Here is a 23722-nt window from a genome sequence, read left to right as displayed (position 1 = left end):
GATTATATAAAAAACGGACTTGAGTATCAAAGATCTTGATGAAGATGGTCTTTCATACTACCCTCGTTCATCCACTTTCTGCTCAGACACTAGCGACGTTGTTAAAAAATCTGAGTAGCGACTACAAGGTCTTGAATGCCGAATGTGGTAGAAATTGTATATCCATTGTGCAAGGGAAGTTGGTATACTGTTACTAAGGTGGAAATATATAATAAACATCATACGCAATGGTGTATGAAACAAACAAAATAAAGTCTGCCTAATGGAATGTAAGAGTGAAAAAAAAGTTCTTTGATGTTTTGAAAAGAATTAACATTTAAAAACAATTGAAATTATATGAACTCTACGCACAACAAAAACCCAAGTACTAGATAAATAACAAAATGTTGAATCGTTTAGTATTCATGCATAACCTTTAAATAAATACGATTCCAGACATATTGCGTGTCTAGAATATGACAAACGCTTGTAAAAATACAAAAAAGTTGAGACAAATATACAGAACACGAAAAAGTTTATTTTGGTATAAAGAAATGAAAAGCTACAAGCGTTATAGTCATAAAACACTCCCTAGGGCCGTGCCTTTAGACAAGCATAGACTGCTTCATGTCAGAATTAAGATACATTAATTGTCTCGAATGATTAAAATGGTGAAGAAATTTTTCTTATGTCTATTGTGATGTAATATGTACTTTTTTGTAATACTAATATGTTTTTATTATATCATGCTGTGTGTTGTTTTGTAATACTAATATGTTTTTATTATATCATGCAGTGTGTTGTCAGCCAATTCACTTTGCAGAAAGACTTTTCATGCATTTGATATCCCTCTGGCCATGGTTCATTAATGGTTATTCGACTCAATTGTTGAATTGTATTGGAAGATTGGCTGAAAAGGTTCAAACTTGTTTTTAAGTAAGCAAATGGGTTTATATCCAAACGAAAATAAGGTAAATCCCATTAACAAACAAAACTATTATTAGAAAGAAAACAATTCTAAACAACGACATATATTGTCTAAGAGGTTTTTGAGTTTTCTTTATTTTTTACTTTTATTAATTTACAATATGTACAATACTTGTTCTGTGAAAGTAAAATCACAGAAAAACTGAAGTCGGAAGAAATTTTAAAACGAAATTAGTATTGTTACTGTACAAAATAATTGCTAAAATGTAAAGTCGGGATCGAGACTGCTACATCTAAACAACAATTTAGGATTCGCATTGCGGGAAACGATTGAAAGCACTGTATACTTAATTGCACTCCTCCTAGGCCCTCTTCTAAGAATTCGTATGATAGTTATACCATTTCTAAAAAGTTATGCAAAATTCAGCTAATATACTCCTTTCTTTGTCTAGAAAAAACATAGTATTTCTAGAAAATCAAATTTTGTAAACGGTTTATTTATGATTATGACCACATTAGTGGTTTAAGGTCAACAAAGAAGTGCACGATTCAGTTTTGGTGAATCTATCTGAGAGAAAACCGCCAACAGCAGAAGTATCAACCTGGGATAGTAAAACCCTCATCATATGCACCAGGCTTGTAAACCCACTTGTTCATTTTCATCTCCCGGATTCCTAATTTTCTCCGTGTTAAATCAGGTAGTATTTTCTTTCTGTCATTTTACTTTTGAATTATTATGTAGGCGCAATATCGATTTATTTCGAGCCTGTCGTTTTCTGTCTTATATAGGTCAATTCGAAATTTTGATACCAAATACGCTCATTTCATTCTCTGTTGGGAAATATAAAAAGGATGCATTTTAAATTATGAAATCGAAACTGAAATAAACCAAATCAATATAGCATTAAATCTGAATTTAAGATGTGGTTTGATAGCAGTTTTTCTTTCGACAATGGAAAATATTTAATGGCATAGACCTTTATACAATCATTGTTTGTGACATGGGTTTTCCCTCTGAGGACACGGATGACGTTTTTTAATTTCTGATTCAGATTACAAATCTAATGGAAAACCACTATTTTCATATAGTTTTATTAACGTAATTTGTCTTTGTGTGAACGTCACGATTCATTGTCCATCGGGCGGGCTGATAGTCGAACAATCACGATTTGGTAAATACTCCTGCCTAAATCGAAAAAGTTTTAAGGCATCGGCTACAAATATGTTGCAAACATAACAAAATTTATTGTTACCTTAATTTGCCAGAATGCAAGGCAGGCTAAGAACCTATAATTTACCGACCTAGCAGTAATATTTGTTTCAATGGGCTACGATATGGATATTTTAACGTTAGATTTATTAAACAACTACTATTGCCTTACCCAGAAGAAAAAAGAGAGTCTTGTCGTTTCTCAAAAGACGACATAATTAAAAGGAGGAAGTGATTAAGGAGGCTCGAGGGTATAAAAATTTTAGAAAAAAATAAACATTTGTTTTTCACTACAAATTTTATTTATTACCTTTTGTAGTTGTTACTTTATCATATGGTACAAAAATCATTCAAAACAATCAATTCGAGTTGGCCCCAGATGACATTAAAAATGTGTACATCATTGAAAAAGTTCCAAATTATCTCCCTTTGGTGGGAAAATGCCCTTTTTTGGCTTTAGAATTGAAATATCTTTTTTAACTCATCGGTGACATATATTTTTTAATATAATTTCCATATAAGCTGTACTTAAACTAAATTATTGTAAAATTTGAGCGATTTCTGTAATAAATTTCTTTTTTTATTTCGATATTACCTATATTTCTCCTATTACTTCAACCACCTTTACAAAAATGTATGCTTCTTTCGAAGGCAGATTGTGAGCGCAAATGAACGGTGACCCCACTTTTTTATTTTAATTTTCTATTTACTATAAGATAAGTTCATTTCTAGAAAAATATAGAGAAATCCTATATAAATGATTTAGACCCGAGAACCCCTTAAGAGGCACTATATAGTGATGCGATTCAAGAGTATATGTTTTGTAGAAAAAGTTGAAATTGATGATAACACCTTAAAGTTTATTAATTCATTTAATGTTATTTTTTTTATTTTGAATGTAGGTACAGTTTAGCTATAATTGTCAAAATCAATTGCACTTACACATATTCTAGACTTGTATTATGAGATTACATTATTTTGTTTCAGCCATGCTCAGTTAGAGATCAAAAGTTGATTTAAACCTTATATAAGTTATGAGCGGACATGGGCTACATAGAACGAAATCATTCGAGGATGAAAATAATAAAAGTTCGTTTCATTATGAGGATGGCAACCATTGGAAGATGGTATATATGGAAAACTGACGTAAACATTGCATTATCTGTCGTGATCTGGTCCTTCAAAATGCGAGTGACTTAGCCTTAGACATGCCCACAAATGTATATAAAAGATAGTTTCAGTTGCCTCTCGTAATAATCAATGAAAATATGTAAGCAATGTTGTATTTATATATATAAATTTATCTAGAAAAAAAATGATTTTCAAGTTGGATTTTAATATATTAGTGACACCGAAATGCATTGGCGTAACATTAAAGTTATGTAACCGTAGACAAAAATATTGTTGTTAAAATTTATCAGTCTTGAAACCGACATTACTTTCTGACATTTTTTTTAAAAAGTAACAATAAATTTTCATTTTGTTACGTGTTTAATCTTATCGTAGCTAGTGCCAAATTTGAAAGAAAGCAGTAATTGCATGACAAATTAATACAATATCGTAAACTGTATACAAATAAAGGCAACAGTAGTATACCGCTGTTCAAAACTCATAAATCCATGGACAAAAAACAAAATCGGGGTAACAAACTAAAACCGAGGGAAACGCATTAAATATAAGAGGAGAACAACGACACAACACTAAAATGTAACACACACAGAAACGGACCAAGCATCCGCATTAAACTAATTGTAAACATTAGTTTATATAATTAATATACAGCATATGCATTAAAATGATACAACATAGATACATTTTATCAAACCACAACAAAGTCAGGTTGAACGCATATAAATTAAGGCGACTTAAGTTTATCGATTCTTGAATTTCATAAATCGACAAGAAAGAGACACCACACCTCAAGGTAACAAACAATAACTGAGATGTTATGAGACAAAAGGCATCGAAAGTGTAAGCATTACATGCTATGTATGTATCAGTCATATTGCAAATTCACACCAATTCAAAAGAAAAAATAACCAAAAAAGCGAACTTCAAGAAAAATTTAAAATGGCAAAATCATAAGCTCAAACACATAAAACGAATGTAAAACAGCTGCCATATTTTAGAATAGTTAACACTAAAACCACTTTACATTATATTAGGCCGTGTTCACACCAAACGCTATGAACAGTTAACATGTTTACAATTAGTTTAATGTAATGTACACTGGTTTCACATTAAATTTGATTACATCTATACACCTGGTTTAGTTACCTGTGCATAAATTTTGTTCACACTTATTAACTTTATGTCATTTAAATGTTCATTGCATAGAATCGAATTAAAATTTCTTGGACAACTTTTTCAGCAGTGATGAAAGGCATTTTGATTATTTGCACCTATTTTAAAGATACTAAAGATGTCTCGATTACCAGAGGCGGATAAAGGGATTTTTAAAATGCATGGGTTCCAAACCTTGATCGTCCGAAAAGGGGGGTTCCAGCCCCCGGAATCCGCCGCCATCTGCGTCCGCAACCAATTACGCAATACATCACATAGGCTTTCAAAAAAAGAAGAAGGGTTGAAATGTTTGTGGTGTTTTGAAATGCATTTATGAGTGAATCGTTGATTGACCAGTGACACATATTTCTGTGTATGTCCAGTCAATTCGGGGAGACATTTTCAAATGAATTATGTGTTTGGCAATGATGATGCTTTGAGTCTCGATTAAGGGGTTCAGGAAATGACCATTCAACTACAAAAAGAGGATTGTTTCTTTTTCGATGCAAAATATTCTGATTCTAAAATTGATGAAAAAATATTCTGTTCAATGAGAAAAACACATTTCTGAATCCAGATTTTCCCCATACCTTATAGTGTTAAATGTGAACAAAATTATTTGATTAATAGCTTTGAAAAACTAAATAATAATGTTTGTGTTATGCGCGAAAAAAAATAATCTGTGTCGAACATTAAAACCATAACCCCCTTCCCGCATGTAGTTAAAAGGTAAAAACACAAAAAATACTGCATCCGAGGAAAATTCAAAAAGGAAAGTCCCAAATCAAATGGCAAATTTAAAAGTTCAAACACATCAAACGACTGGATAACAACTGTCATATTCCTGACTTGGTACAGGCATTTTCTTATGTAGAAAATGGTGGATTGAACCTGTTTTATAGCTAGCTAAACCTCTCACTGGTATGACAGTCGCACCAAATTCCATTGCATTGTTAACGATGCGTGAACAAAACAAACAGACACAATAGGTAAAAATGTCAAAAATCTCAAAAATAGGGGTACAGCAGTCAACATTGTGTTATCATCTTAATCACTATAAAAACAACAAATGTAACGAAAAAGCACAAAAAGGCATACATCAAATTTCACATCCTCATTTTCCTTATATTATACGATTTTATTTATAGATGTGAAATTCACCCATAAAGGATGGAAGGTTTTCAGTACTGGTGTAAAATTGTGCGTTTGAAATTCGCACAGGTAGACATAAAATAATTTAGTCGTTCTAAGTATGACGGCATACATAAATACAGAGTCAAGTAAAGTAGATATCACAAATACAGACTGAACAGAAAAAGTAGTATTAATAAATGAAATAGTTTTGTCATTCAAAGTATGACAAGATACATAAGGAAAATAAATATTAAAAAATAAAATAATTTTGTCGTTCAAAGTATGATGGGATACATAAGCACAGAGTCACGTCAAATGAATATCTTAAAAAACTAACTTAACAGTAAAAGTAATATTAATAAAGACAAATTAAATAATAATATAACACGTTCTTAAGATGATAACCAACGTCAGTACGCAAAATGTATACTTCAAGACCATCTTGTATTATTTGTGAAGTCGATACGGTATATTTATCAACAAGTTCTTGGTACCTTCCGATGAATTTTTTTAGAAAAAGGACGACACGTTCTTTGACATACCCCTGGTTCATCAACTTTCTGCTCAGACACTGGTGACGTTTTACAAAGTCTGAGTAGGAGCTGCAAGCTCTTGAATACCGAATAAGTTGGGTAATGTATATTCCATATGCAGGTGAAGTTGGTATATTGCTACTAAGGTGGGGGAAATTGATAATTTCAAAATTAAAATCGTCTCGTTTGTCATAGATTCTGGTACTGAGATGATTGTGTATGTCAAATTCGAGGTATAAGTCTAAAAATGAGTCAGAGGAAGCCGTGTCTGTTGTCTCTTTAATTTCTAGTTCTGGTGGATATATTACAAATGATATCGGATATGTTCCTTACGTCGTAACTACAATCCCCTTCCCTTTCATGAATGTGACCTACCGAATTAGACTATTTACTGGATTTGTAATCACATAAGATACATGACGGGTGCCACGTGTGGAGCAGGATCTGCTTACCCTTGCGGAGCACCTGAGATCACCCCTAGTTTTTGGTGGGGTTCGTGTTGTTTATTCTTCAGTTTTCTATGTTGTGTCATGTGTACTATTGTTTTTTCTGTTTGTCTTTTTCATTTTTAGCCATGGCGTTGTCAGTTTGTTTTAGATTTATGAGTTTGTCTGTCCCTTGGTATCTTTCGTCCCTCTTTTAATAGAACCCAATCAGAAAAGTTCGGATTGTAAATGGAAAGAACATCATCAATATATCTGAAAGTGAAATTAAATAACCTGGCTTCTCTGATCTTCTTGTTTTTGACAAGTGTCTGAAGGAACTCCGATTCATATGAAAATAAGAAGAGGTCGACAAGGAGAGGCGCACAGTTCGTTCCCATAGGAATGCAGACAATTTGTTGAAAAAGTCTACCTCCAAATTCAACAAATATGTTGTCAATAAGAAACTCCAGCATACTGATCACTTGTTCCTCTGTGTAGCATGTTTTACCTTTTTGTTCCCTATTAACAAAATATGCCTTATGGTATCCCAAAGTGATAAATTTATAGCGTTTGCTACCATTTTAATGTAGAAAATCATTGTGGATTATTTCTTTTAGACGGTGGAGAATGGTGGTATACAAGGTTGAAAAATCAAAAGTTTTGATAGAACTAATTTCAGAAAAAGACCGAGATTTAAAATTATGCAGAAGTTCTTTAGAGTTTTTAAGAATCCACATATGGTTAATCCCACTACGCGAGTAAACAGTTTCACAGTATATCTGAAGACCCTCTTTCATTGCGGACAGAATTTTAGTCAATCTAAAGGACAATTCTTTAGTGGAACATGCAGATGAGCCCGCAATATACCGTTGTTTGTACGGAATTTTGTGAAGTTTAGGTATCCAATACAAAAAAGGTAAGTGGTTGCTCCCTAATAAGGCTTACTTAAAAGTTGTTTTTTTTATCAAACCAATAAAAATATCGAGTTAAGACAAATAATTCGGTAAAGAAAAACTACATAAAAACTTGTTCTTAAAATCAATTTTATTAAAAAAAAAGTTTCTTCTTTAAATATACATGGTAAATTGCATGTTCTGAATACCTTGTTTTGTGTACACTGAACCACACAAGTAAATATATTACCCTCACTATTTCCAGTTAACAATTAAGCAATTAACTTATATCATACTGCTATGCTATTCGATAAATAGAGGTATTGTAATTAGAGTCAACAGACATTTGTCTGATTGTATCGATAGAGCTATAACGTTTTCATTGTTACACTAGAGACTGCTTATTGGTCAATAATAGCATTATACAATTATTACTCAGACGATAAAACAATTAACAGCTATATTTCTACAAACACTACGAACTTTGTTCCCATGAACACAATGTCTTTTATTGGGTTTATCTGATATAGATGACACTTATATTTTCCATGTCGTTTACATATATTCGGAGGACTACAATGTTCTTTATTGAATTTGTCTCTCCATGAAGACACTTATATTTTCCATGTCGTTTACATATATTCGGAGGACTACAATGTTCTTTATTGAATTTGTCTCTCCATGATGACACTTATATTTTCCATGTGATTTTTATATATTCTGAGGAACATAATATTATTTACTGGATGTGTCGTATCTGAATGTGTCGTATCTGGATGTGCCATGTCACATTCAGATTGTATATGTAGTTTACGTGGATGATATTGATTTGATGTGAAGAGTTAATCCTTCATTTGTTTTACAAAAACGAGTATGTTTAGTTTTTTAAGATGACTTTTTATATCCAAAATAAAAATTCTGTTTAAGGATGTTTAAATTTTGATACAACGGGTTAAAGAAAAAAATAACGTCGTAATATTGTCATCATTAGACCTCAAATGTGACAGGTATGAGTGTTGCCAGTTTAACTGACACGTTGGAATATAGAATTTAAAGCAAGAATTATTCTTTCTATGACAAAAAGGTGAAAAACACAGATTGATAACTTGGAAAAAAACTGTTTCCATATAAATTAAGAATGGACGATGCACTTCTAGGAATAACAATACTTGTCGTGTTATCAGAGATTTCTTGTCAGGTAAGGGTAATCTTATTCATAATAATTAGCTCGAGATCGCTCTGAGTGTGGAAGTTCAATTGCCTTCGCCCGTCCATGTTAAAGCAAGAACATTGCATTCGGTAGTTGTTGCTTTATAAAATAACAAGTTAAAAGAGGCTGGCAAGCTAGAGTCAAAATAATAAGTCCGGATAATGTGGCAAGTGTAACGTCGGACTGTCTTGACACATCTCTATTTTTCTCAATTATAGCGTCACTGATGAGTCTTGTGTAGACGAAACGCGCGTCTGGCGTACTAAATTATAATCCTGGAACCTTTGATAACTATTATATTAAATTTTACATTTACCTGGGTTTATCTCAAATTTAATTTGCCATTTAACATTATACAGCCTGTTGTTATAACTTTCCTTGTAGACTATGTAAGTTTTTGCATTTGTTTTGAGTCATACTGATAGCAATAATACAACAAGCAATACGAACTGTGTTCCTAGGGACGGGGAGATAATATAGGGTTATTGCATGAATATTGGAGAATATTGTCCCGAGTAGAATTTTATATTGCACGAGCTTGCGAGTGCAATATATGTTCTACGAGGCACAATATTTCACAATATTCATGCAATAACCCTTTTATTGTATAGCAATATAATATTTGAAAGTAAAAATTGGTTTAAACTAAGATTTGTCGTTGATGACGTCATAAAGTTTGAAGATTTATTGCACTAGTGCAATATTGGAATTTATTGCACGCTAACTTTTGGTTACTTTCTGTGGGAAATATAATATTGCTATGCAATACTACCATTTATTCGCATAGTCTCTTCTTTTTGATACTTATACTTTACATCTGCTATTTATATATTCCGAGGAGCACAATGGCGTTTGTTGGATGTGTCTATTCTTAAAGATACTTGTATTTGCCATGTCACGTTTCGATTGTTTTAACATTTTTGAAATTATTTTGATTGGGTATAGAAAGTTAATATTTCACCTGTTTCATTATAACTAATATGTTCAAATCTTGGAGATAAGTTTTACATCCAACACTAAAGATGTCTTTTTAATCATATACCGTCATGCAGGCGTGTTTAAACTTCAAATAACTGATTCAAATAAATCTCAAGTCGTAATACCATCATTATCCGACCTCAAGTTGTGTTAGGAACGAGTGTTGCCAGTTCTACTGATCCATTGGCATATAGAATTTAAAAAATTGATTGTTCTGTCTAATTCGGTAAGCCACACTAATAGCGGTTTACTGTCCTCTTCTTCAGTTTTGTACTTGGTTCGGTTATGAAATCGGACGATTCCTGTTTGAATCTTTTTTCTTTTCTTTTCTTTTCATTTTGTTTTTTGTTTTTTTCTCTACTAATTTCTAACATTACATATCTTCTCTTTTAATCAACTTTTTAAAATTAATATTGAGTATCGAAGAATCTATATGGCCGCTAAAACAAACAAAAAAATGCTGTCAACCCCCTTAAGTCTGAGTTAAAGTAGATCTTGATTTTCAATCGCAAACGATCTAACTGCATACAAACATATTTTGTAACTTGTGTCTTTTGGTTGGTTTTCATTGACTATAAATGTTTCTCCTTATGTTTTATTTATAAAAAAAAATTAAAATAAAAAACAGTATACACAGAACTATCTTGCTTAAACAATGTCAAATCAATATGAACTAAATAGGACAATAACATATTTAGCAATTAAAAATTAACTGTCAAATACTTTAGTAATTGATGTATTGCAATTTTTGTTTTAAGCGCAGAGCATATCAGAATTATTTCATTGTTTACTTCTCTCCATGACTTATGATATGACCATCAATCTCCAGAGAGGTATTGTGTATTGTCTTTATTGATATATACTGGAGATGTTAAAAGTAATAAATAACCTACTCAATATTAGCTGTGACACTTCAAGGACTTTTGTCTATATAGATCTGCTGCTACGGTATCAAACATTCCGTTTTCTTAGATCATTTCATGTTACATTTGCTAGATTTCGGGACTTTTTCACTTGCATCGGTAGAGTATAATTTCTGTCCATACATTGTCAATGCTCTGTCACATGAATATCATGCGACTGTCATACAAGTGAGAGGTTTTGCTAGCTATAAAACCACATTTAATCCATTATTTTTTACATAAGGAAATTCCTCTAAACTAAGTCAGGAATATGACAGTTATTTTCCATTCGTTTGATGTGTTGGTGCTTTTGTTTTTCCATTAGTTCCTAGTTGTATTTTCCCTTGGAGTTTGGTATTTTATTACTTTTCTTTTTACTGTGTGTCTTTCTAAACTATAGTATGTGTTCTGATCTAAATTTGCTTGCTATCTATCAGGTAGTCTCCTCTTCCGTCGCTCTATGTAAAGGTTGTGTATGCCATAGAGCAATGTTCGTAATCCTTTAATTCACGGAACCGACCTGCTCCAAAATTAATATTAATTAAAAGAACTTCGAATTTTGAAATACTGATTGACATACCATACGCCTGACAAAACATGTAGGCTTATATGTACGTCATTGTTTATCTTCTTAAATTCTTCCTGGCTGCTCGCCCGAATTTAAAGCATTTAAAGACGAAACGCGCGTCTGGCGTACTAAATTATATTCCTGGTACCTTTGATAACTATTTACACCACTGGGCCGATGCCACTTCTGGTGGACGTTTCGTCCCCGAGGGTATCACCAACCCAGTAGTCAACACTTCGGTGTTGACATGAATTTCAATAATGTGGTCATTTTTATAAATTTCCTGTTTACCAATCTTTGAATTTTTCGAAAAACTAAGGATTTTCTTATCCAAGGCATAGATAACCTTAGCCGTATTTGGCACAACTTTTTGGAATTTTGGATCCTCAATGCTCTTCAACTTTGTACTTGTTTGGCTTTATAAATATTTTGATATGAGCGTCACTGATGAGTCTTATGTAGACCAAACGCGCGACTGGCGTACTAAATTATAATCCTGTTACCTTTGATAACTATTTACACCACTGGGTCGATGCCACTGCTGTTGGACGTTTCGTCCCCGAGGGTATAACCAGACCAGTAGTCAACACTTCCGTGTTGACATGAATATCAATAATGTGGTCATTTTTATAAATTTCCTGTTTACCAATCTTTGAATTTTTCGACAAACTAAGGATTTTCTTATCCCATGCATAGAAAACCTTAGCCGTATTTGGCACAACGTTTTAGAATTTTGGATCCTCAATGCTCTTCAACTTTGTACTTGTTTGGCTTTATAAATATTTTGATATGAGCGTCAATGATGAGTCTTATGTAGACGAAACGCGCGTCTGGTGTACTAAATTATAATCCTGGTACCTTAGACGAAACGCGCGTCTGGTGTACTAAATTATAATCCTGGTACCTTTGATAACTATCTTATCAAAATTCCATAGAATAAAACAGAGCTCTAATATAGGTTTGATTGCTTGGAATAACTTGTCCTTTTCGCTTGCAAACAATGTTTAATAACACAATAGTATTATATAAATGAATAAACGACTCACAAAATTTATATAGTGGTATTTTCAATAAAATTATGCTTTCTAGAGTAATCAGCTGAATCTTAACTGCTTGTTATTTAAAAAACGTTAGCTGTTGGTCTGACAATAGTGTTTATAAACAAAATGAACAAGTAAAAAACAACTGGAATGTTCGTTATTACATAGTTACAAGTATGTTTTACCAAGTGTTAGAATACAAACGCTTAAACGTATTATGATATATATCAACTTATTGTATATATATTATTTTTTGTAGATATATGAATTTGATTCCACTGGTGCCTGTTGCAACGGTACACTGGGTTACGCATTTTATGACATGCCGTGTTCTTCACTAAAGTGTTGTGATCCTAGTGAGACTGTATCTGTCTCTCCAGTCAATGCTGCCTTAGGATATGTTTTCCGTTGCACGGTACGTTATCGAATTATACTATAATGAAGTTTTTTGTGTGAATTGCTATCGTATGGTATGGGTGCCAAGTGTTTAAACTAAAGTAATCCTTCCAAAAAAAATCTATTTTTCCATTACAAGTTGATAGTTATGGAATATCTGTTTTAAGGACGATTTTCGTTTTAACGCCTACTTAAGAGTTTTAATATAGCTTTAATACCTTCCGCCTTTCTTACATGTAGTGTATTCTTACTTCCTGCTGTTGTACAGTCCCAAGTATACAGTCTATTCTTACTTCCTGCTGTTGTACAGTCCCAAGTTATGCACCTGCAAACGTTTTAAGGCCTCCATATTCTTTAAGTCATCAGCATATAATGCATTCGTTGTTGCGTGCTGCTATTTATAATATCGGGTTTTGGTTTTGGATTTCGTCCCTTTCATGCCGTTCGGATTACTCTTCTGAATTGTTTTATATTTTTTTTATGTCAAAGAATTTTAAGTTTGCTAAAAGATATGGGTGTTTGTGGTTTGTTTAGGGCCGTACGGTGACCTATAATGTTATAATCTACGTCATGTTGGTCTCTGGTGAATAGTTGTCTCAATGAAAATCATACCACATCGCTTTTATATATAGTATATATCTACAATATAGGATTAAAAAAGTTATTAGATTGTCCTCCTTATATTGGTTAGAATATTTGCTTTCCCTACAATGATACTAGCCAAATTAGTCATGTAAAGCAAAACAAAGAACTGAACAAATCAAACTGCATCTTGACGTAGAGTTTATTTGGAGAAACAAATCGATACCAACAAAGACAAACGACAAGCTATATTAATGTTAACGATACATAATAGATGATCTTTGTTCTATTTTTACTTGAAGATACCCTATAATTACCCAGAGGTGATTCCCAGGAGACATATTTAAGAAATCATAACAAACTTCATTCCTCGACAAGCACACACAAGTAATAAATCCTAGAATGTAATTTGATTGCTCTTCACGAGAGAACGTATGCTGTATGGATGAAATGTTTTCTTATAATGGATTTTCTAGCTTTATATATAATAAGCAGTAGTGTGATTTCTTAACTTGTCCTTTATGTTTTATGTTGGAATGATTTACTAAGATGATTGGTTAGATCTATTACGTAAACAAGCCTCGTGGGTTCAGATAAAAAATGACAGTTCATAAATCATTGTAGAGTTTAAAAGGATATGGTTTTACATATAGGTCCTTACGTAATCAGTTATTTCTAATTCCTTAGCTTTCAAATTATTGAGAGTGAAAGGAAAGTAGTTCGAAAAATCTAGTTTTTTTAGTGTTATTTTCATTCTGTAATCTTCTTTTTTTCTGTTTTGTTTCAGACACGATCAAAAGTAAAGAATAAATGTGTAAAACGTGGGAACTTATTGATAAGTACAGACGAGCCTGGAATCAAATATGGCTCTCGTATATGCTGTAAAGGATTAGAACTTGAAGTGTACTTTAACCAGCCATCTGCTGCCTTTTCTGTAAAATGTGTTGATAGTTCTCGGTAGCACTAGAACTGTGTGTTTATATTTTAATTGTTTGAGATTCCATGTTTTTGAATATGAATGCTGAGTACCGGTGATTCGTGATATATGTTCTAAATACTATACAGTCATCCTCTACGTCAGTACCAGATTCAATATAAATGAGAAGATGTGGTATGAGTGCCAATGCGACAACTCTCCACCCAAAACACAATGTTTAAAAAGTTAATATGTATAGGTCAAAGTACGGACTTGAAGACGGAGCCTTCGCTCACCCCAATAGTAAGCTATTAAGGGCCACAAAAATACGAATGTAAAACAACTAAAATAGGAAAACTAACGTTCTAATCGATATACAAAAACAGAAACGAGAAACACCTACATGTATGAACCATAGAAACAAACGATAGCCACTGAAGAACAGGCTCCTGCCTTATGCAAGGTGCATATAAAATGAAGCTGGTTTAAACGTTTTAACAGGAGCCATGCAACCTTCACCCTAACTTTAGACAGCAGTTCTAGTTTCACAAGAATGACTGAAGTTTACTTGAAAATATAAAAAAAAATCGTCAATCTACCCTCTTGATAACACCATGACTGTCTAAATATTCTGCACCGATCTTATTTTATACACAATTTACAACTGATCAGTTTTTTTCCGACGCATACTTAACCCTATATTATCTAACCCTACCCAGTTTTATAGTCGGAGTATTGAAAAGTATTCAATGTCTTCCCATTTAGATCGGCTCAATGGCGATTTGTGGCATATAAAAGAAATTAAATATACAGAAACATACTATTTAATGTTCTTCTCATATATTTTATGATAGGATGATACTAAACCCCTAACGGGAGGGATTGTGCCTGATATTCATATGATGAAGCCATAATCTTTCAATCAGTTTAATTGAGGTCTGGAGCTGGCATGTCAGTTAACTGCTAGTAGTCTGTTGTTATTTATGTATTATTGTCATTTTATTTATTTTCTTTTGTTACATCTTTTGACATCGGACTCGGACTTCTCTTGAACTGAATTTTAATGTGCGCATTGTTATGCGTTTACTTTATACATTGGCTAGAGGTATAGGGGGAGGGTTGAGATCTCATAAACATGTTTAACCCCGCCGCAATTTTGCGCCTATCCCAAGTCAGGAGCCTCTGGCCTTAGTTAGTCTTGTATGATTTTTAATTTTAGTTTCTTGTGTATAATTCGGAGTTTAGTATGACGTCCATTATCACTGTTCTAGTATACATATTTTTAGGGGCCAGCTGAAGGACACCTACGGGTGCGGGAATTTTCGCTACATTGAAGACCCATTGGTGGCATTCGGCTGTTGTCTGCTCTATGGTCGGGTTGTTGTCGCTTTGACACATTCCCCGTTTCCTTTCTCAATTTTATTTGATATGCAAAACTTCAAACTAACACTTATCAAATGTGGATTTGACAATAATTAACGCTCTGTTGCATGGAAAATATTTTAAAATATTTTAAAATAACCTACAAAAAAGCTTCATTTAATCAATTTTGATGTGAATTATCAATACAATTGATTATCAATGTACTATAATGGGGTGTTGCTAAACGGCGGAAACGGAATACGGAACGGAAACGTAAAACGGAACAGAAAGAATTGACATCTTTTCATTTTGGTTATTTTATCTACATGGGATTGTTTTATATAGTATAACACGTGTTAACAAGAAAGAAAAAAACGGAAAAATAAATTCAAAATACAAGATTTTAAAGCATAAAGAAATAATAAGCAGGATATGATGAGACTATGTTTTTGAAAAAATTTGATAAGGTCATGGCACTCATGAATACGTTGTTCATTCGATTTAGTAAAATAGTCTCTTCGATTTTTCTAATTGAAAAAAAAAATGTTGGATAAATGTCAATAAGGTAGTAACCAGGGGCGGATCCAGCCATTTTAAAAGGGGGCTACAACTATATGTCCCCATTCAAATGCATTGATCGTCCACCCCCGGTCGGAATACCCTCCCCCCCCCTTGGAACCGCCACTGTAGTAACACAAACAACTCTACATACGGCTTAACAGATTGACATTGGCCACGATTCTATACATAGGTTGTTAAGTAATAAATATTGTGTATCTTCGTTGTATCTTTTTTTATATAATGGAAAGAAAACGTAAAAGAAACCTTATGATCCTAATGGGACAAAAATGTATGGACAGCAACCGATAAGGAAACCCGGGAACTAGAACAAAAACTTGGATACACTTTATATGAATGCAAAAATTGACAAAATCACTCACTATACAAAGCCTTTCTCACCCAATTACAATACTGAAGTATGTAGTTTCGGGTATAAACGTCAAAAAAGCAAATACATTTTCTCGAATTTAAAATCAATAAATACGAATTGATGTGGAACAAGTGGCGTGAAGTTAGTGGGGCCAAGTTAGTAGACTACATTGATATAAGTTTTACACAGTGCTCTTACCAAGTTAGTCGTAGTCATGACCTAGAGTTATCAAAATCAAATTGTCCACACTGCTTTTATTATCATGCCGCATAATTCTTCTCTCTTTCAAGCAGCCATGAATTTGATTTCATAATATTACAATTGAAAATAGTGTCACTCATTCAGTATGTTGTTTTACTATATAGTTTAGAAAACATTAAAAGATAGGCGAAAGATAGCAAAGGAACATTCAAACTTAAAGTCGGAAATAAACTGACAAGACCATGACTAAAAAAGACCAAAAAGACCAAAAGAAAAACAGACAAACGGACAAACAATAGTACACAAAACACAATATATAAACTAAAGGCTGTGAAACACGAGCCCCACCAAAAACTTAGGGTTATCTCAGTTGCTCTGGGAGGGTAAACAGATCCAGCTTCACATGTGCCACCCGTCATCATAGTAATGATTTTATAAACATTCACACTAAAGGAATGTTGAAATTTGAAAGTTACTTTTATTGGTAGTTTTTTTTAAAGATTTTGATGCTATGTCAAGACAACTGAAAACGGGGCTTTTTCAAAATATAACATGCCGGTATATATCCCTATCGATGTTTTTGGTGCAATCATTGATAATAGTACATAGTTGCTACTGCAATATGTACGAAAAGCATTGATGATATCATAATAATCAAGCCGGTTACGCACTATGTTGGTGCATACTTTATGTAAGAGTATCTTGCAGATAATGCATGTTTGAGATACTTAGCGGACTTTTCTCTTCAATTGGCGTCTGTCGTCCGTTTTCGTTTTCGTTTTTTTTTTTTTTTTTTTTTTTTTTTTTTTTTTTTTTTTTTTTTAACTTTTCCAAATATCTTCTCTGAAACTACTGGGTCAATTGTTACTGAACTCATGTATTTTAGGAAGTCGTTCAACAGTTTTGGTTAAATTTTGCAACATTTATCATTGGTGTATCTAGTTTCAAAAGTGTCATGGATAACCAGATTCCATCCAGCCAAGATAGCAGGCATGGCTAAAATCAAACATAGGAATAAAATGCAAGTGTTCTCTTGTGAAAAACTTGTTTAGAAGGTTGAGCTCTACCTAATGTCATTCACGTCAATAAGATCAAGTGATTTCTTATATGAGCCATCGCCTTTAGAAAGCTTAAGGTAAACCACTAATTCATCGCCCCGTTGCTTTCTTTTTTAAATTCCTCAATTTCAAGTAGACACAACCCTTTTGTTTTAAGTTCAAATAAAGTGACAATCATTGAATGTTAAAGCAACACTTCATGGTGTCTTCCACTGAAAAAATCAACATACCTTTAATGACATAGAAGAAAGAACTGGTTTATGGAAGTTGGAAGAATGTACCAAAACAGTTAATCAGATCTGACAAACAGGCAAAATGTACCCTCTTCATAAAATTTGTTGCAGTTTTTTTTTTAATATTCAAAATTATAAGTCAAAAAGTGTTCTACAATGATCACCAGTCATTGAACTTTTATTTGATACCAACAATTCCTAAATATTTTACATATTTGAAAGTTACACTCATGCGTAGGAACTATTTTGTGTTAGATATTTACTACTTTCTGGTATGCCGGGGCGAATTAGTGGTGTTACTTACACCTTTATATGACGAATGTACCACTTTCCATTTTTGCCTATTGTATTGAAATATATAAAACAAAAAATAGGTAGCAAAAATTACCATCAAGACACGATCTACAAGGAGGTCAAAATGCCTGGCAAAATCGTTAGTCGACTCGTTATTGGAGACTCGCTTTTGATGATTTTAGCATTTTCTTATAAGATCTACATACAAGTCGAAATTTCTGTTATAGTAATAAAATTGAGAATAGAAATGGGGAATGTGTTAAAGCGACAACAACCCGACCATAGAACAGACAACAGTCAATGGGTCTTCAATGTAGCGAGAAAGTCCCGCATCCGTAGGCGGTCTTCAGCTGGCCCCTAAACAAATATGCATACTAGTTCAGTGATAATGGACGTCATACTAATCTCCGAATTATACACAAGAAACTAAAATTAAAAATCATACTAGACTAACAAAGGCGAGAGACTCCTGACTTGAAAAGTACACATTAAAAGTAAATTATTCAATGATTGCCCTTATAAATGACGACTTTTTTCCCCTCTAGTGGTTTTGGTAAAAACTAAAGAAGGTAGAGAAAGTTTTGTCATGAACTATTCAAGCCTATAATGTTTAAGACGGTTCCCATTGTTTAAGATGCATATGCATATAGACCAAGATGAACTGCACGTGCTCTTTAGAGCCTCTTGCTTTTTTAAAAGTTGTTATGTATTTTCAAAACTGTTTGCTTTTTTCTTTGATACCTTGCTCCTATTCTAATGTCAACATAATTGTTGCGTGATTTCGTTACTGTTTCTCGTATTTCTTTCCAGTTACCCCCTTAAATTCCGTCAAAATTATTATTTTCTTTCTGTTTCCGTTTCCGTTCCGTTTTCCGTTTCCGCCGTTTAGCAACACCCACTATAATGACCCTTTTTCGTGACAAATATATTTATACAAAAAAAGTATTCCTTGTCATTGAACTTTAAGTTTTTATCATGTTCGAATTGGACATTAACGTATTCTCTGTTTAACTGATATCTTGTTTGCAACAACAAATTTACTCAGATCAAAGGTTGTATTTTCTGAGGAGATTGCACGCAAAAGAATCTTAGGTGTGTCTACAATAATTGCATGTATAAGTATAAGAAACACGACATGACGTATTGGTACGGTATTTGTTTTATCCGCAGAGTCAAACATAACCTTATGATTACAATTAAAATTCGCGCCATACGTGTGGCTAAGATTTCCGATACATCAAATATGCTCAAAAGCAAAAGCAAAAACACACTTTACAAAAAGTTGTTTGAGCATCAGAACAGAAAAAAAATATTATTAACATAACATAATTAAGTACATTCAATCTACTATGCCAGTTGGAGTTGCAAAAAGGAACAGAACACACCAATGGTAGATTCGGAATATTTAGAAGTTGCAAAAAAAACTGACAAAATTATGGCAAGAAGAAACCGAAACATTGGAAATTCTAATGTATCTCAATAATTTATCTATATCGATTCATGAGATACATTGTAGCTTATCATATAAAAATGAGAATGGAAATAGGGAATGTGCCAAAGAGACAACAACCCGACCATAGAAAAAAAACAACAGCAGATGGTCACCAACAGGTCTTCAATGTAGCTAGAAATTCCTTCAGCTGGCCCCTAAATAAATATAATATACTAGTTCAGTGATAATGAACGCCATACTAATTTCCAAATTGTACACAAGAAACTAAAATTTAAATAATACAAGACAAACAAAGGCCAGAGGCTCCTGACTTGGGACAGGCGCAAAAATGCGGCGGGGTTAAACATGTTTGTGAGATCTCAACCCTCCCCCTATACTTCTAGCCAATGTATAAAAGTAAACGCATAACAATACGCACATTAAAATTCAGTCCTAGAGAAGTCCGAGTCTGATGTCAGAAGATGTAACCATAGAAAATAAACAAAATGACAATAATACATAAATAACAACAGACTACTAGCAGTTAACTGACATGCCAGCTCCAGACTTCAATTAAACTGACTGAAAGATTATGATTTCATCATATGAATTCATATGTATGCTTATTGCTTCATTGATTTCGGCCACTTTGTGAATCGAAATGTTATGCAGTCCATCTGAATTATGTGTCCTATTCATTCGTATTGTCCTGCCTACTGTATATTCCGCTTGGTTGTTGAGATTCTTTCTTTTATTGTTTTGTATTTAACAGTAAGATTTCCAGGCTGTTTATTACGGTGTTTGTATGATTCCTATGCCATTATTTAATCATGTGCAGTTGCGATCTGGAATTACAGTTTGTGCCAACTCATTTTATAACTACGACCTTGAGATGAAGAACAGCAATACAAATATTCCTAAAATTGAAACATTATTCAATGGTCAGTCCTGTAAATAGCATTTCGCATGCAATTTTAAATAGGGTGTAGGGTACATACATGTAAAATACATCGATGTATAAATTCTTCAATTTGCAAAATTGAATTCGAATCTTTATGTTATAGCAAAATATAGCAGATTAGCATAAAATATTCTAGTTTTAGTCAAATACTGCTTGCAAGCAACATAATTATGTCATGGAAATCCAGTCAGACAGCCAACTGTTTGAGATATCTTTGAAACAAGAATATATACAGAAAATACCCTTAAAAAGAATTTTGAACTCTAGATGCGCGTTTTGCTTACAAATGACTCATCGGTGGCGCTCGAGCCAAACAAGTGAAAAGGCCCAACTATATGAAGTTGAAGATCATTTAGGATCCAAACTTCGAAAAGTATTGCCAATTACAGCTTAATAAAGTAAGATGTATGACAGTCAATGAAACACCAGTGAGAATACTATCGTTTCCGTTCCGTATTTGTTTCCATATGGGCAGAAAAATAAGTTACTTTTTACAACTAATTTCAACGTATCCTTTTGTTGTATTGTAAAACCATTATAAGAAAAGGGGATGGTGAAGATCTTGCAAGCCTGTTTCAGCCTACTACATTATGGATGTGCCTGTCCCAAGTAAGGAGGACGTAATTCATTAGTGGGATTTTCTGTGCTGTCCGTCATATTTTTTATTCGTTTGATACAAATTATTCCGACAAAGTGGATTTATTTATAACCTGTATGTCCAAATATTTTTCACATTTATAATTAACCACACACTAGGTCGAGCTGATTTTCCTATTTATTTTGACCAAAGCATGAAAAATTTGAAACGCCTCTGTGTGATTTTTTTAAATAATTAGAACATAAAATGTAAGGCACTAATGACTTTCAAATAGACATTCTATAGACGAGACTCCTTAAAGATTAGACCGTTGGTTTTCCCGTTTGAATGGTTTTACACTAGTTATTTTGGGGCCCTTTATAGCTTGTTGTTCGGTGTGAGCCAAGGCTCCGTGTTGAAGGCCGTACTTTAACCTATAATGGTTTAATTTTTGAATTGTTGTTTGGATGGAGAGTTGTCTCATTGGCACTCACACCACATCTTCCTATATCTATTCTATAGACGAGACTCCTTAAAGAAATATATATGATAATACACAAATTTTGAAAACAGAGGTTGGACATTAAAATAAAGACTATTTAAGAAAATTAAATGCCCGAGGACTGGAATAAAAATTTCGAAATAGCTGGATTGATTGATAGATGGTTGTTTAACGTCCAATGGCAAATATGTCATGCATATTCAGAACGAGAACAAATTAACAATAAACACAAAAAACAGGCATCGGATTTAACGTCCCCATTCTGACCGGACGTGGCTGCAATTTTGTACACACACAGCCAAACGGACGACCCACTTTGGCGAGGGTTTTACTGCTGTTCGGAGGAGGACCAATGGTGACCATACTTATATTCCCCAGTACCTTCGAAATGGGATTGATAATTTGAGGGGAATTGAGAGTTTACTGGTGTGCTACTCCTGGGGATTTATATGATCCTTACATTGTATATATTTACTATTTTTATCAGATAAGTTTGGGACGAAATCTTTCTAATGCGGGGTTCACACATTGCCGATTAGTGTTCCCGTTTGAGATCAGACAGCGATACGACACGAAAAGAGAAAAAGTCAGATTACTATCCTTAATTATCTGGAATTTCCTCTCATTGTCTGAACGCAGTCGTTTAAGTTCGTAACAGATTCCTACGGGTCGGGAAGGGTCCGAAGAGTTCGGCGAGGCATCCCGACAGTTACATAGGTGCGTCCCGAAACATTCGGGGAAACTCAGCCGATTTTGTCTAGTCGGATTACAATCGTGCCTATGTCGTGACAAATTCTGCTGTATCGGATCAAAATTCTAACAATGTTCTGTGTATTCTGGACGGTGTCCTGTGGAACGGGATTGATCTGGAGAAATTTTTCATTGCTGTTTTTCTGCCGATCGAGTCCAGATTGCATCCAGATGTTGTCGATTGCGAACCGTTTTTGCCGAAACCGTTCCGGAACAGTCCCGTTATTAATACGAAATTCGTCATTGATACCCACGTCAGAGTCCCGACAATTACAGAATACAATACGACTGAGACCAGACAAAGCCGTTTGCGATGCGATAGAGCGGACTGTGATGGGATTACGTTCCGACAGTACCGGATATGCCGACAGTTTTCGAACGGATAACTACCGTTTATAGCGTCAGTTCACTGTCTAGTCCGTGACTGTCTGATCTCTGTCGGATTATATTCGGTAGAATCTGGACGCAGTCGTGATAGACTCGGTCGAATTTTACCAGGCGAAAGATACAAATTGGATAAGAAGCGGATTGAGAACGGGATTATCGGGATAAATTCGCTTGGAAACGCTTCCTGAACAATATCTGATTGTTGTCGTGATTAATTTATTTGTTACAAATTTTGAATAATTTATATAAGAGTTTGAATATCCATCCACGATTCACAGGATTTTGATCAGACTTTTGACAAATTTTTATCGGGAATGGTCCTGTCAAAGACGGCAGTAAAAATCGTGAATGTGTGACCCCAGCTTTACGCCTATATATTATGCATAGATAAATGTAAATAAAACGACAACCAATCATCAGATATAACAGGTATCGGATCGTCTAGGAATGACAACACTTCACGAATAGGAAAAAATTATAAAAATGAGCAACGTTACTAATGTTAAATACCAATATACCACAATGTTGAAACAAGATAGTTGTAAATTGCCTTCTTTTGTGTAAATATTTTGAGTTTTTTTTATACGCCCAGATTGTACTTAACGTATTCATTAATAATGCACTTGATGAAAAAAGCTATTGTATTTCCAAGTACAGGATAAATAGCAAAGAATCGCAAAATTGCGATAAAATGGTAAACATGAAGGAATTATAGAAGCATGAGGACAATACAATTAGAAGAACATGTGGCGTTACATTAATGAAATATTAAGTTTCTATTTCAGGAAATACAAAAAATATATATTTGATCTTTTTAGAATTTAAGCTTGCAATGACTTGTTACGGATTTTCAAGTCCATATCAAGATGCACTTTTAATACCGTAAATAAAGTTTAGCTAGAAATCCAATTTTCTAAAATGGCATGACAAACGAATCAGTTAAACCTTTGATTGATCGGAATCTGTACTCTGTTTTTTAGATGATAAATTACTGATCAGTTTTAATGACAACAGACCGTATTATAGAGTCAAACGTAAAGAATCAGATGAGAAGGAAT

At 33.5% G+C, this 23722-nt stretch overlaps 1 protein-coding gene across 1 annotated transcript; it reads left to right on the top strand.

Annotated features, from left to right (window-relative positions):
- The first annotated feature begins 7865 nt into the window (after positions 1 to 7865).
- Positions 7866 to 14133, top strand: LOC139493159 (uncharacterized). The gene is made up of 3 exons (XM_071281332.1): positions 7866 to 8582; positions 12342 to 12497; positions 13848 to 14133. The coding sequence occupies exons 1-3, from the start codon at positions 8523 to 8525 to the stop codon at positions 14019 to 14021; spliced, it is 390 nt and encodes a 129-aa protein (XP_071137433.1). The 5' UTR covers positions 7866 to 8522; the 3' UTR covers positions 14022 to 14133.
- Positions 14134 to 23722: the final 9589 nt, after the last annotated feature.

The sequence above is a fragment of the Mytilus edulis genome, chromosome 10 (assembly GCF_963676685.1).
Source record: "Mytilus edulis chromosome 10, xbMytEdul2.2, whole genome shotgun sequence".
Classification (NCBI taxonomy): Eukaryota; Metazoa; Mollusca; class Bivalvia; order Mytilida; family Mytilidae; genus Mytilus; species Mytilus edulis.
This window is presented reverse-complemented; position numbering and strand designations above follow the sequence as displayed.

Bases quoted from the DNA above. Each gene is read 5' to 3' on its own strand.
- LOC139493159 (XM_071281332.1), top strand. From the start codon at position 8,523: ATGGACGATGCACTTCTAGGAATAACAATACTTGTCGTGTTATCAGAG. The intron at 8,583-12,341 runs GTAAGGGTAATC...TATTTTTTGTAG, and splicing joins TATCAGAGATTTCTTGTCAG to ATATATGAATTTGATTCCAC. The intron at 12,498-13,847 runs GTACGTTATCGA...GTTTTGTTTCAG, and splicing joins GATATGTTTTCCGTTGCACG to ACACGATCAAAAGTAAAGAA.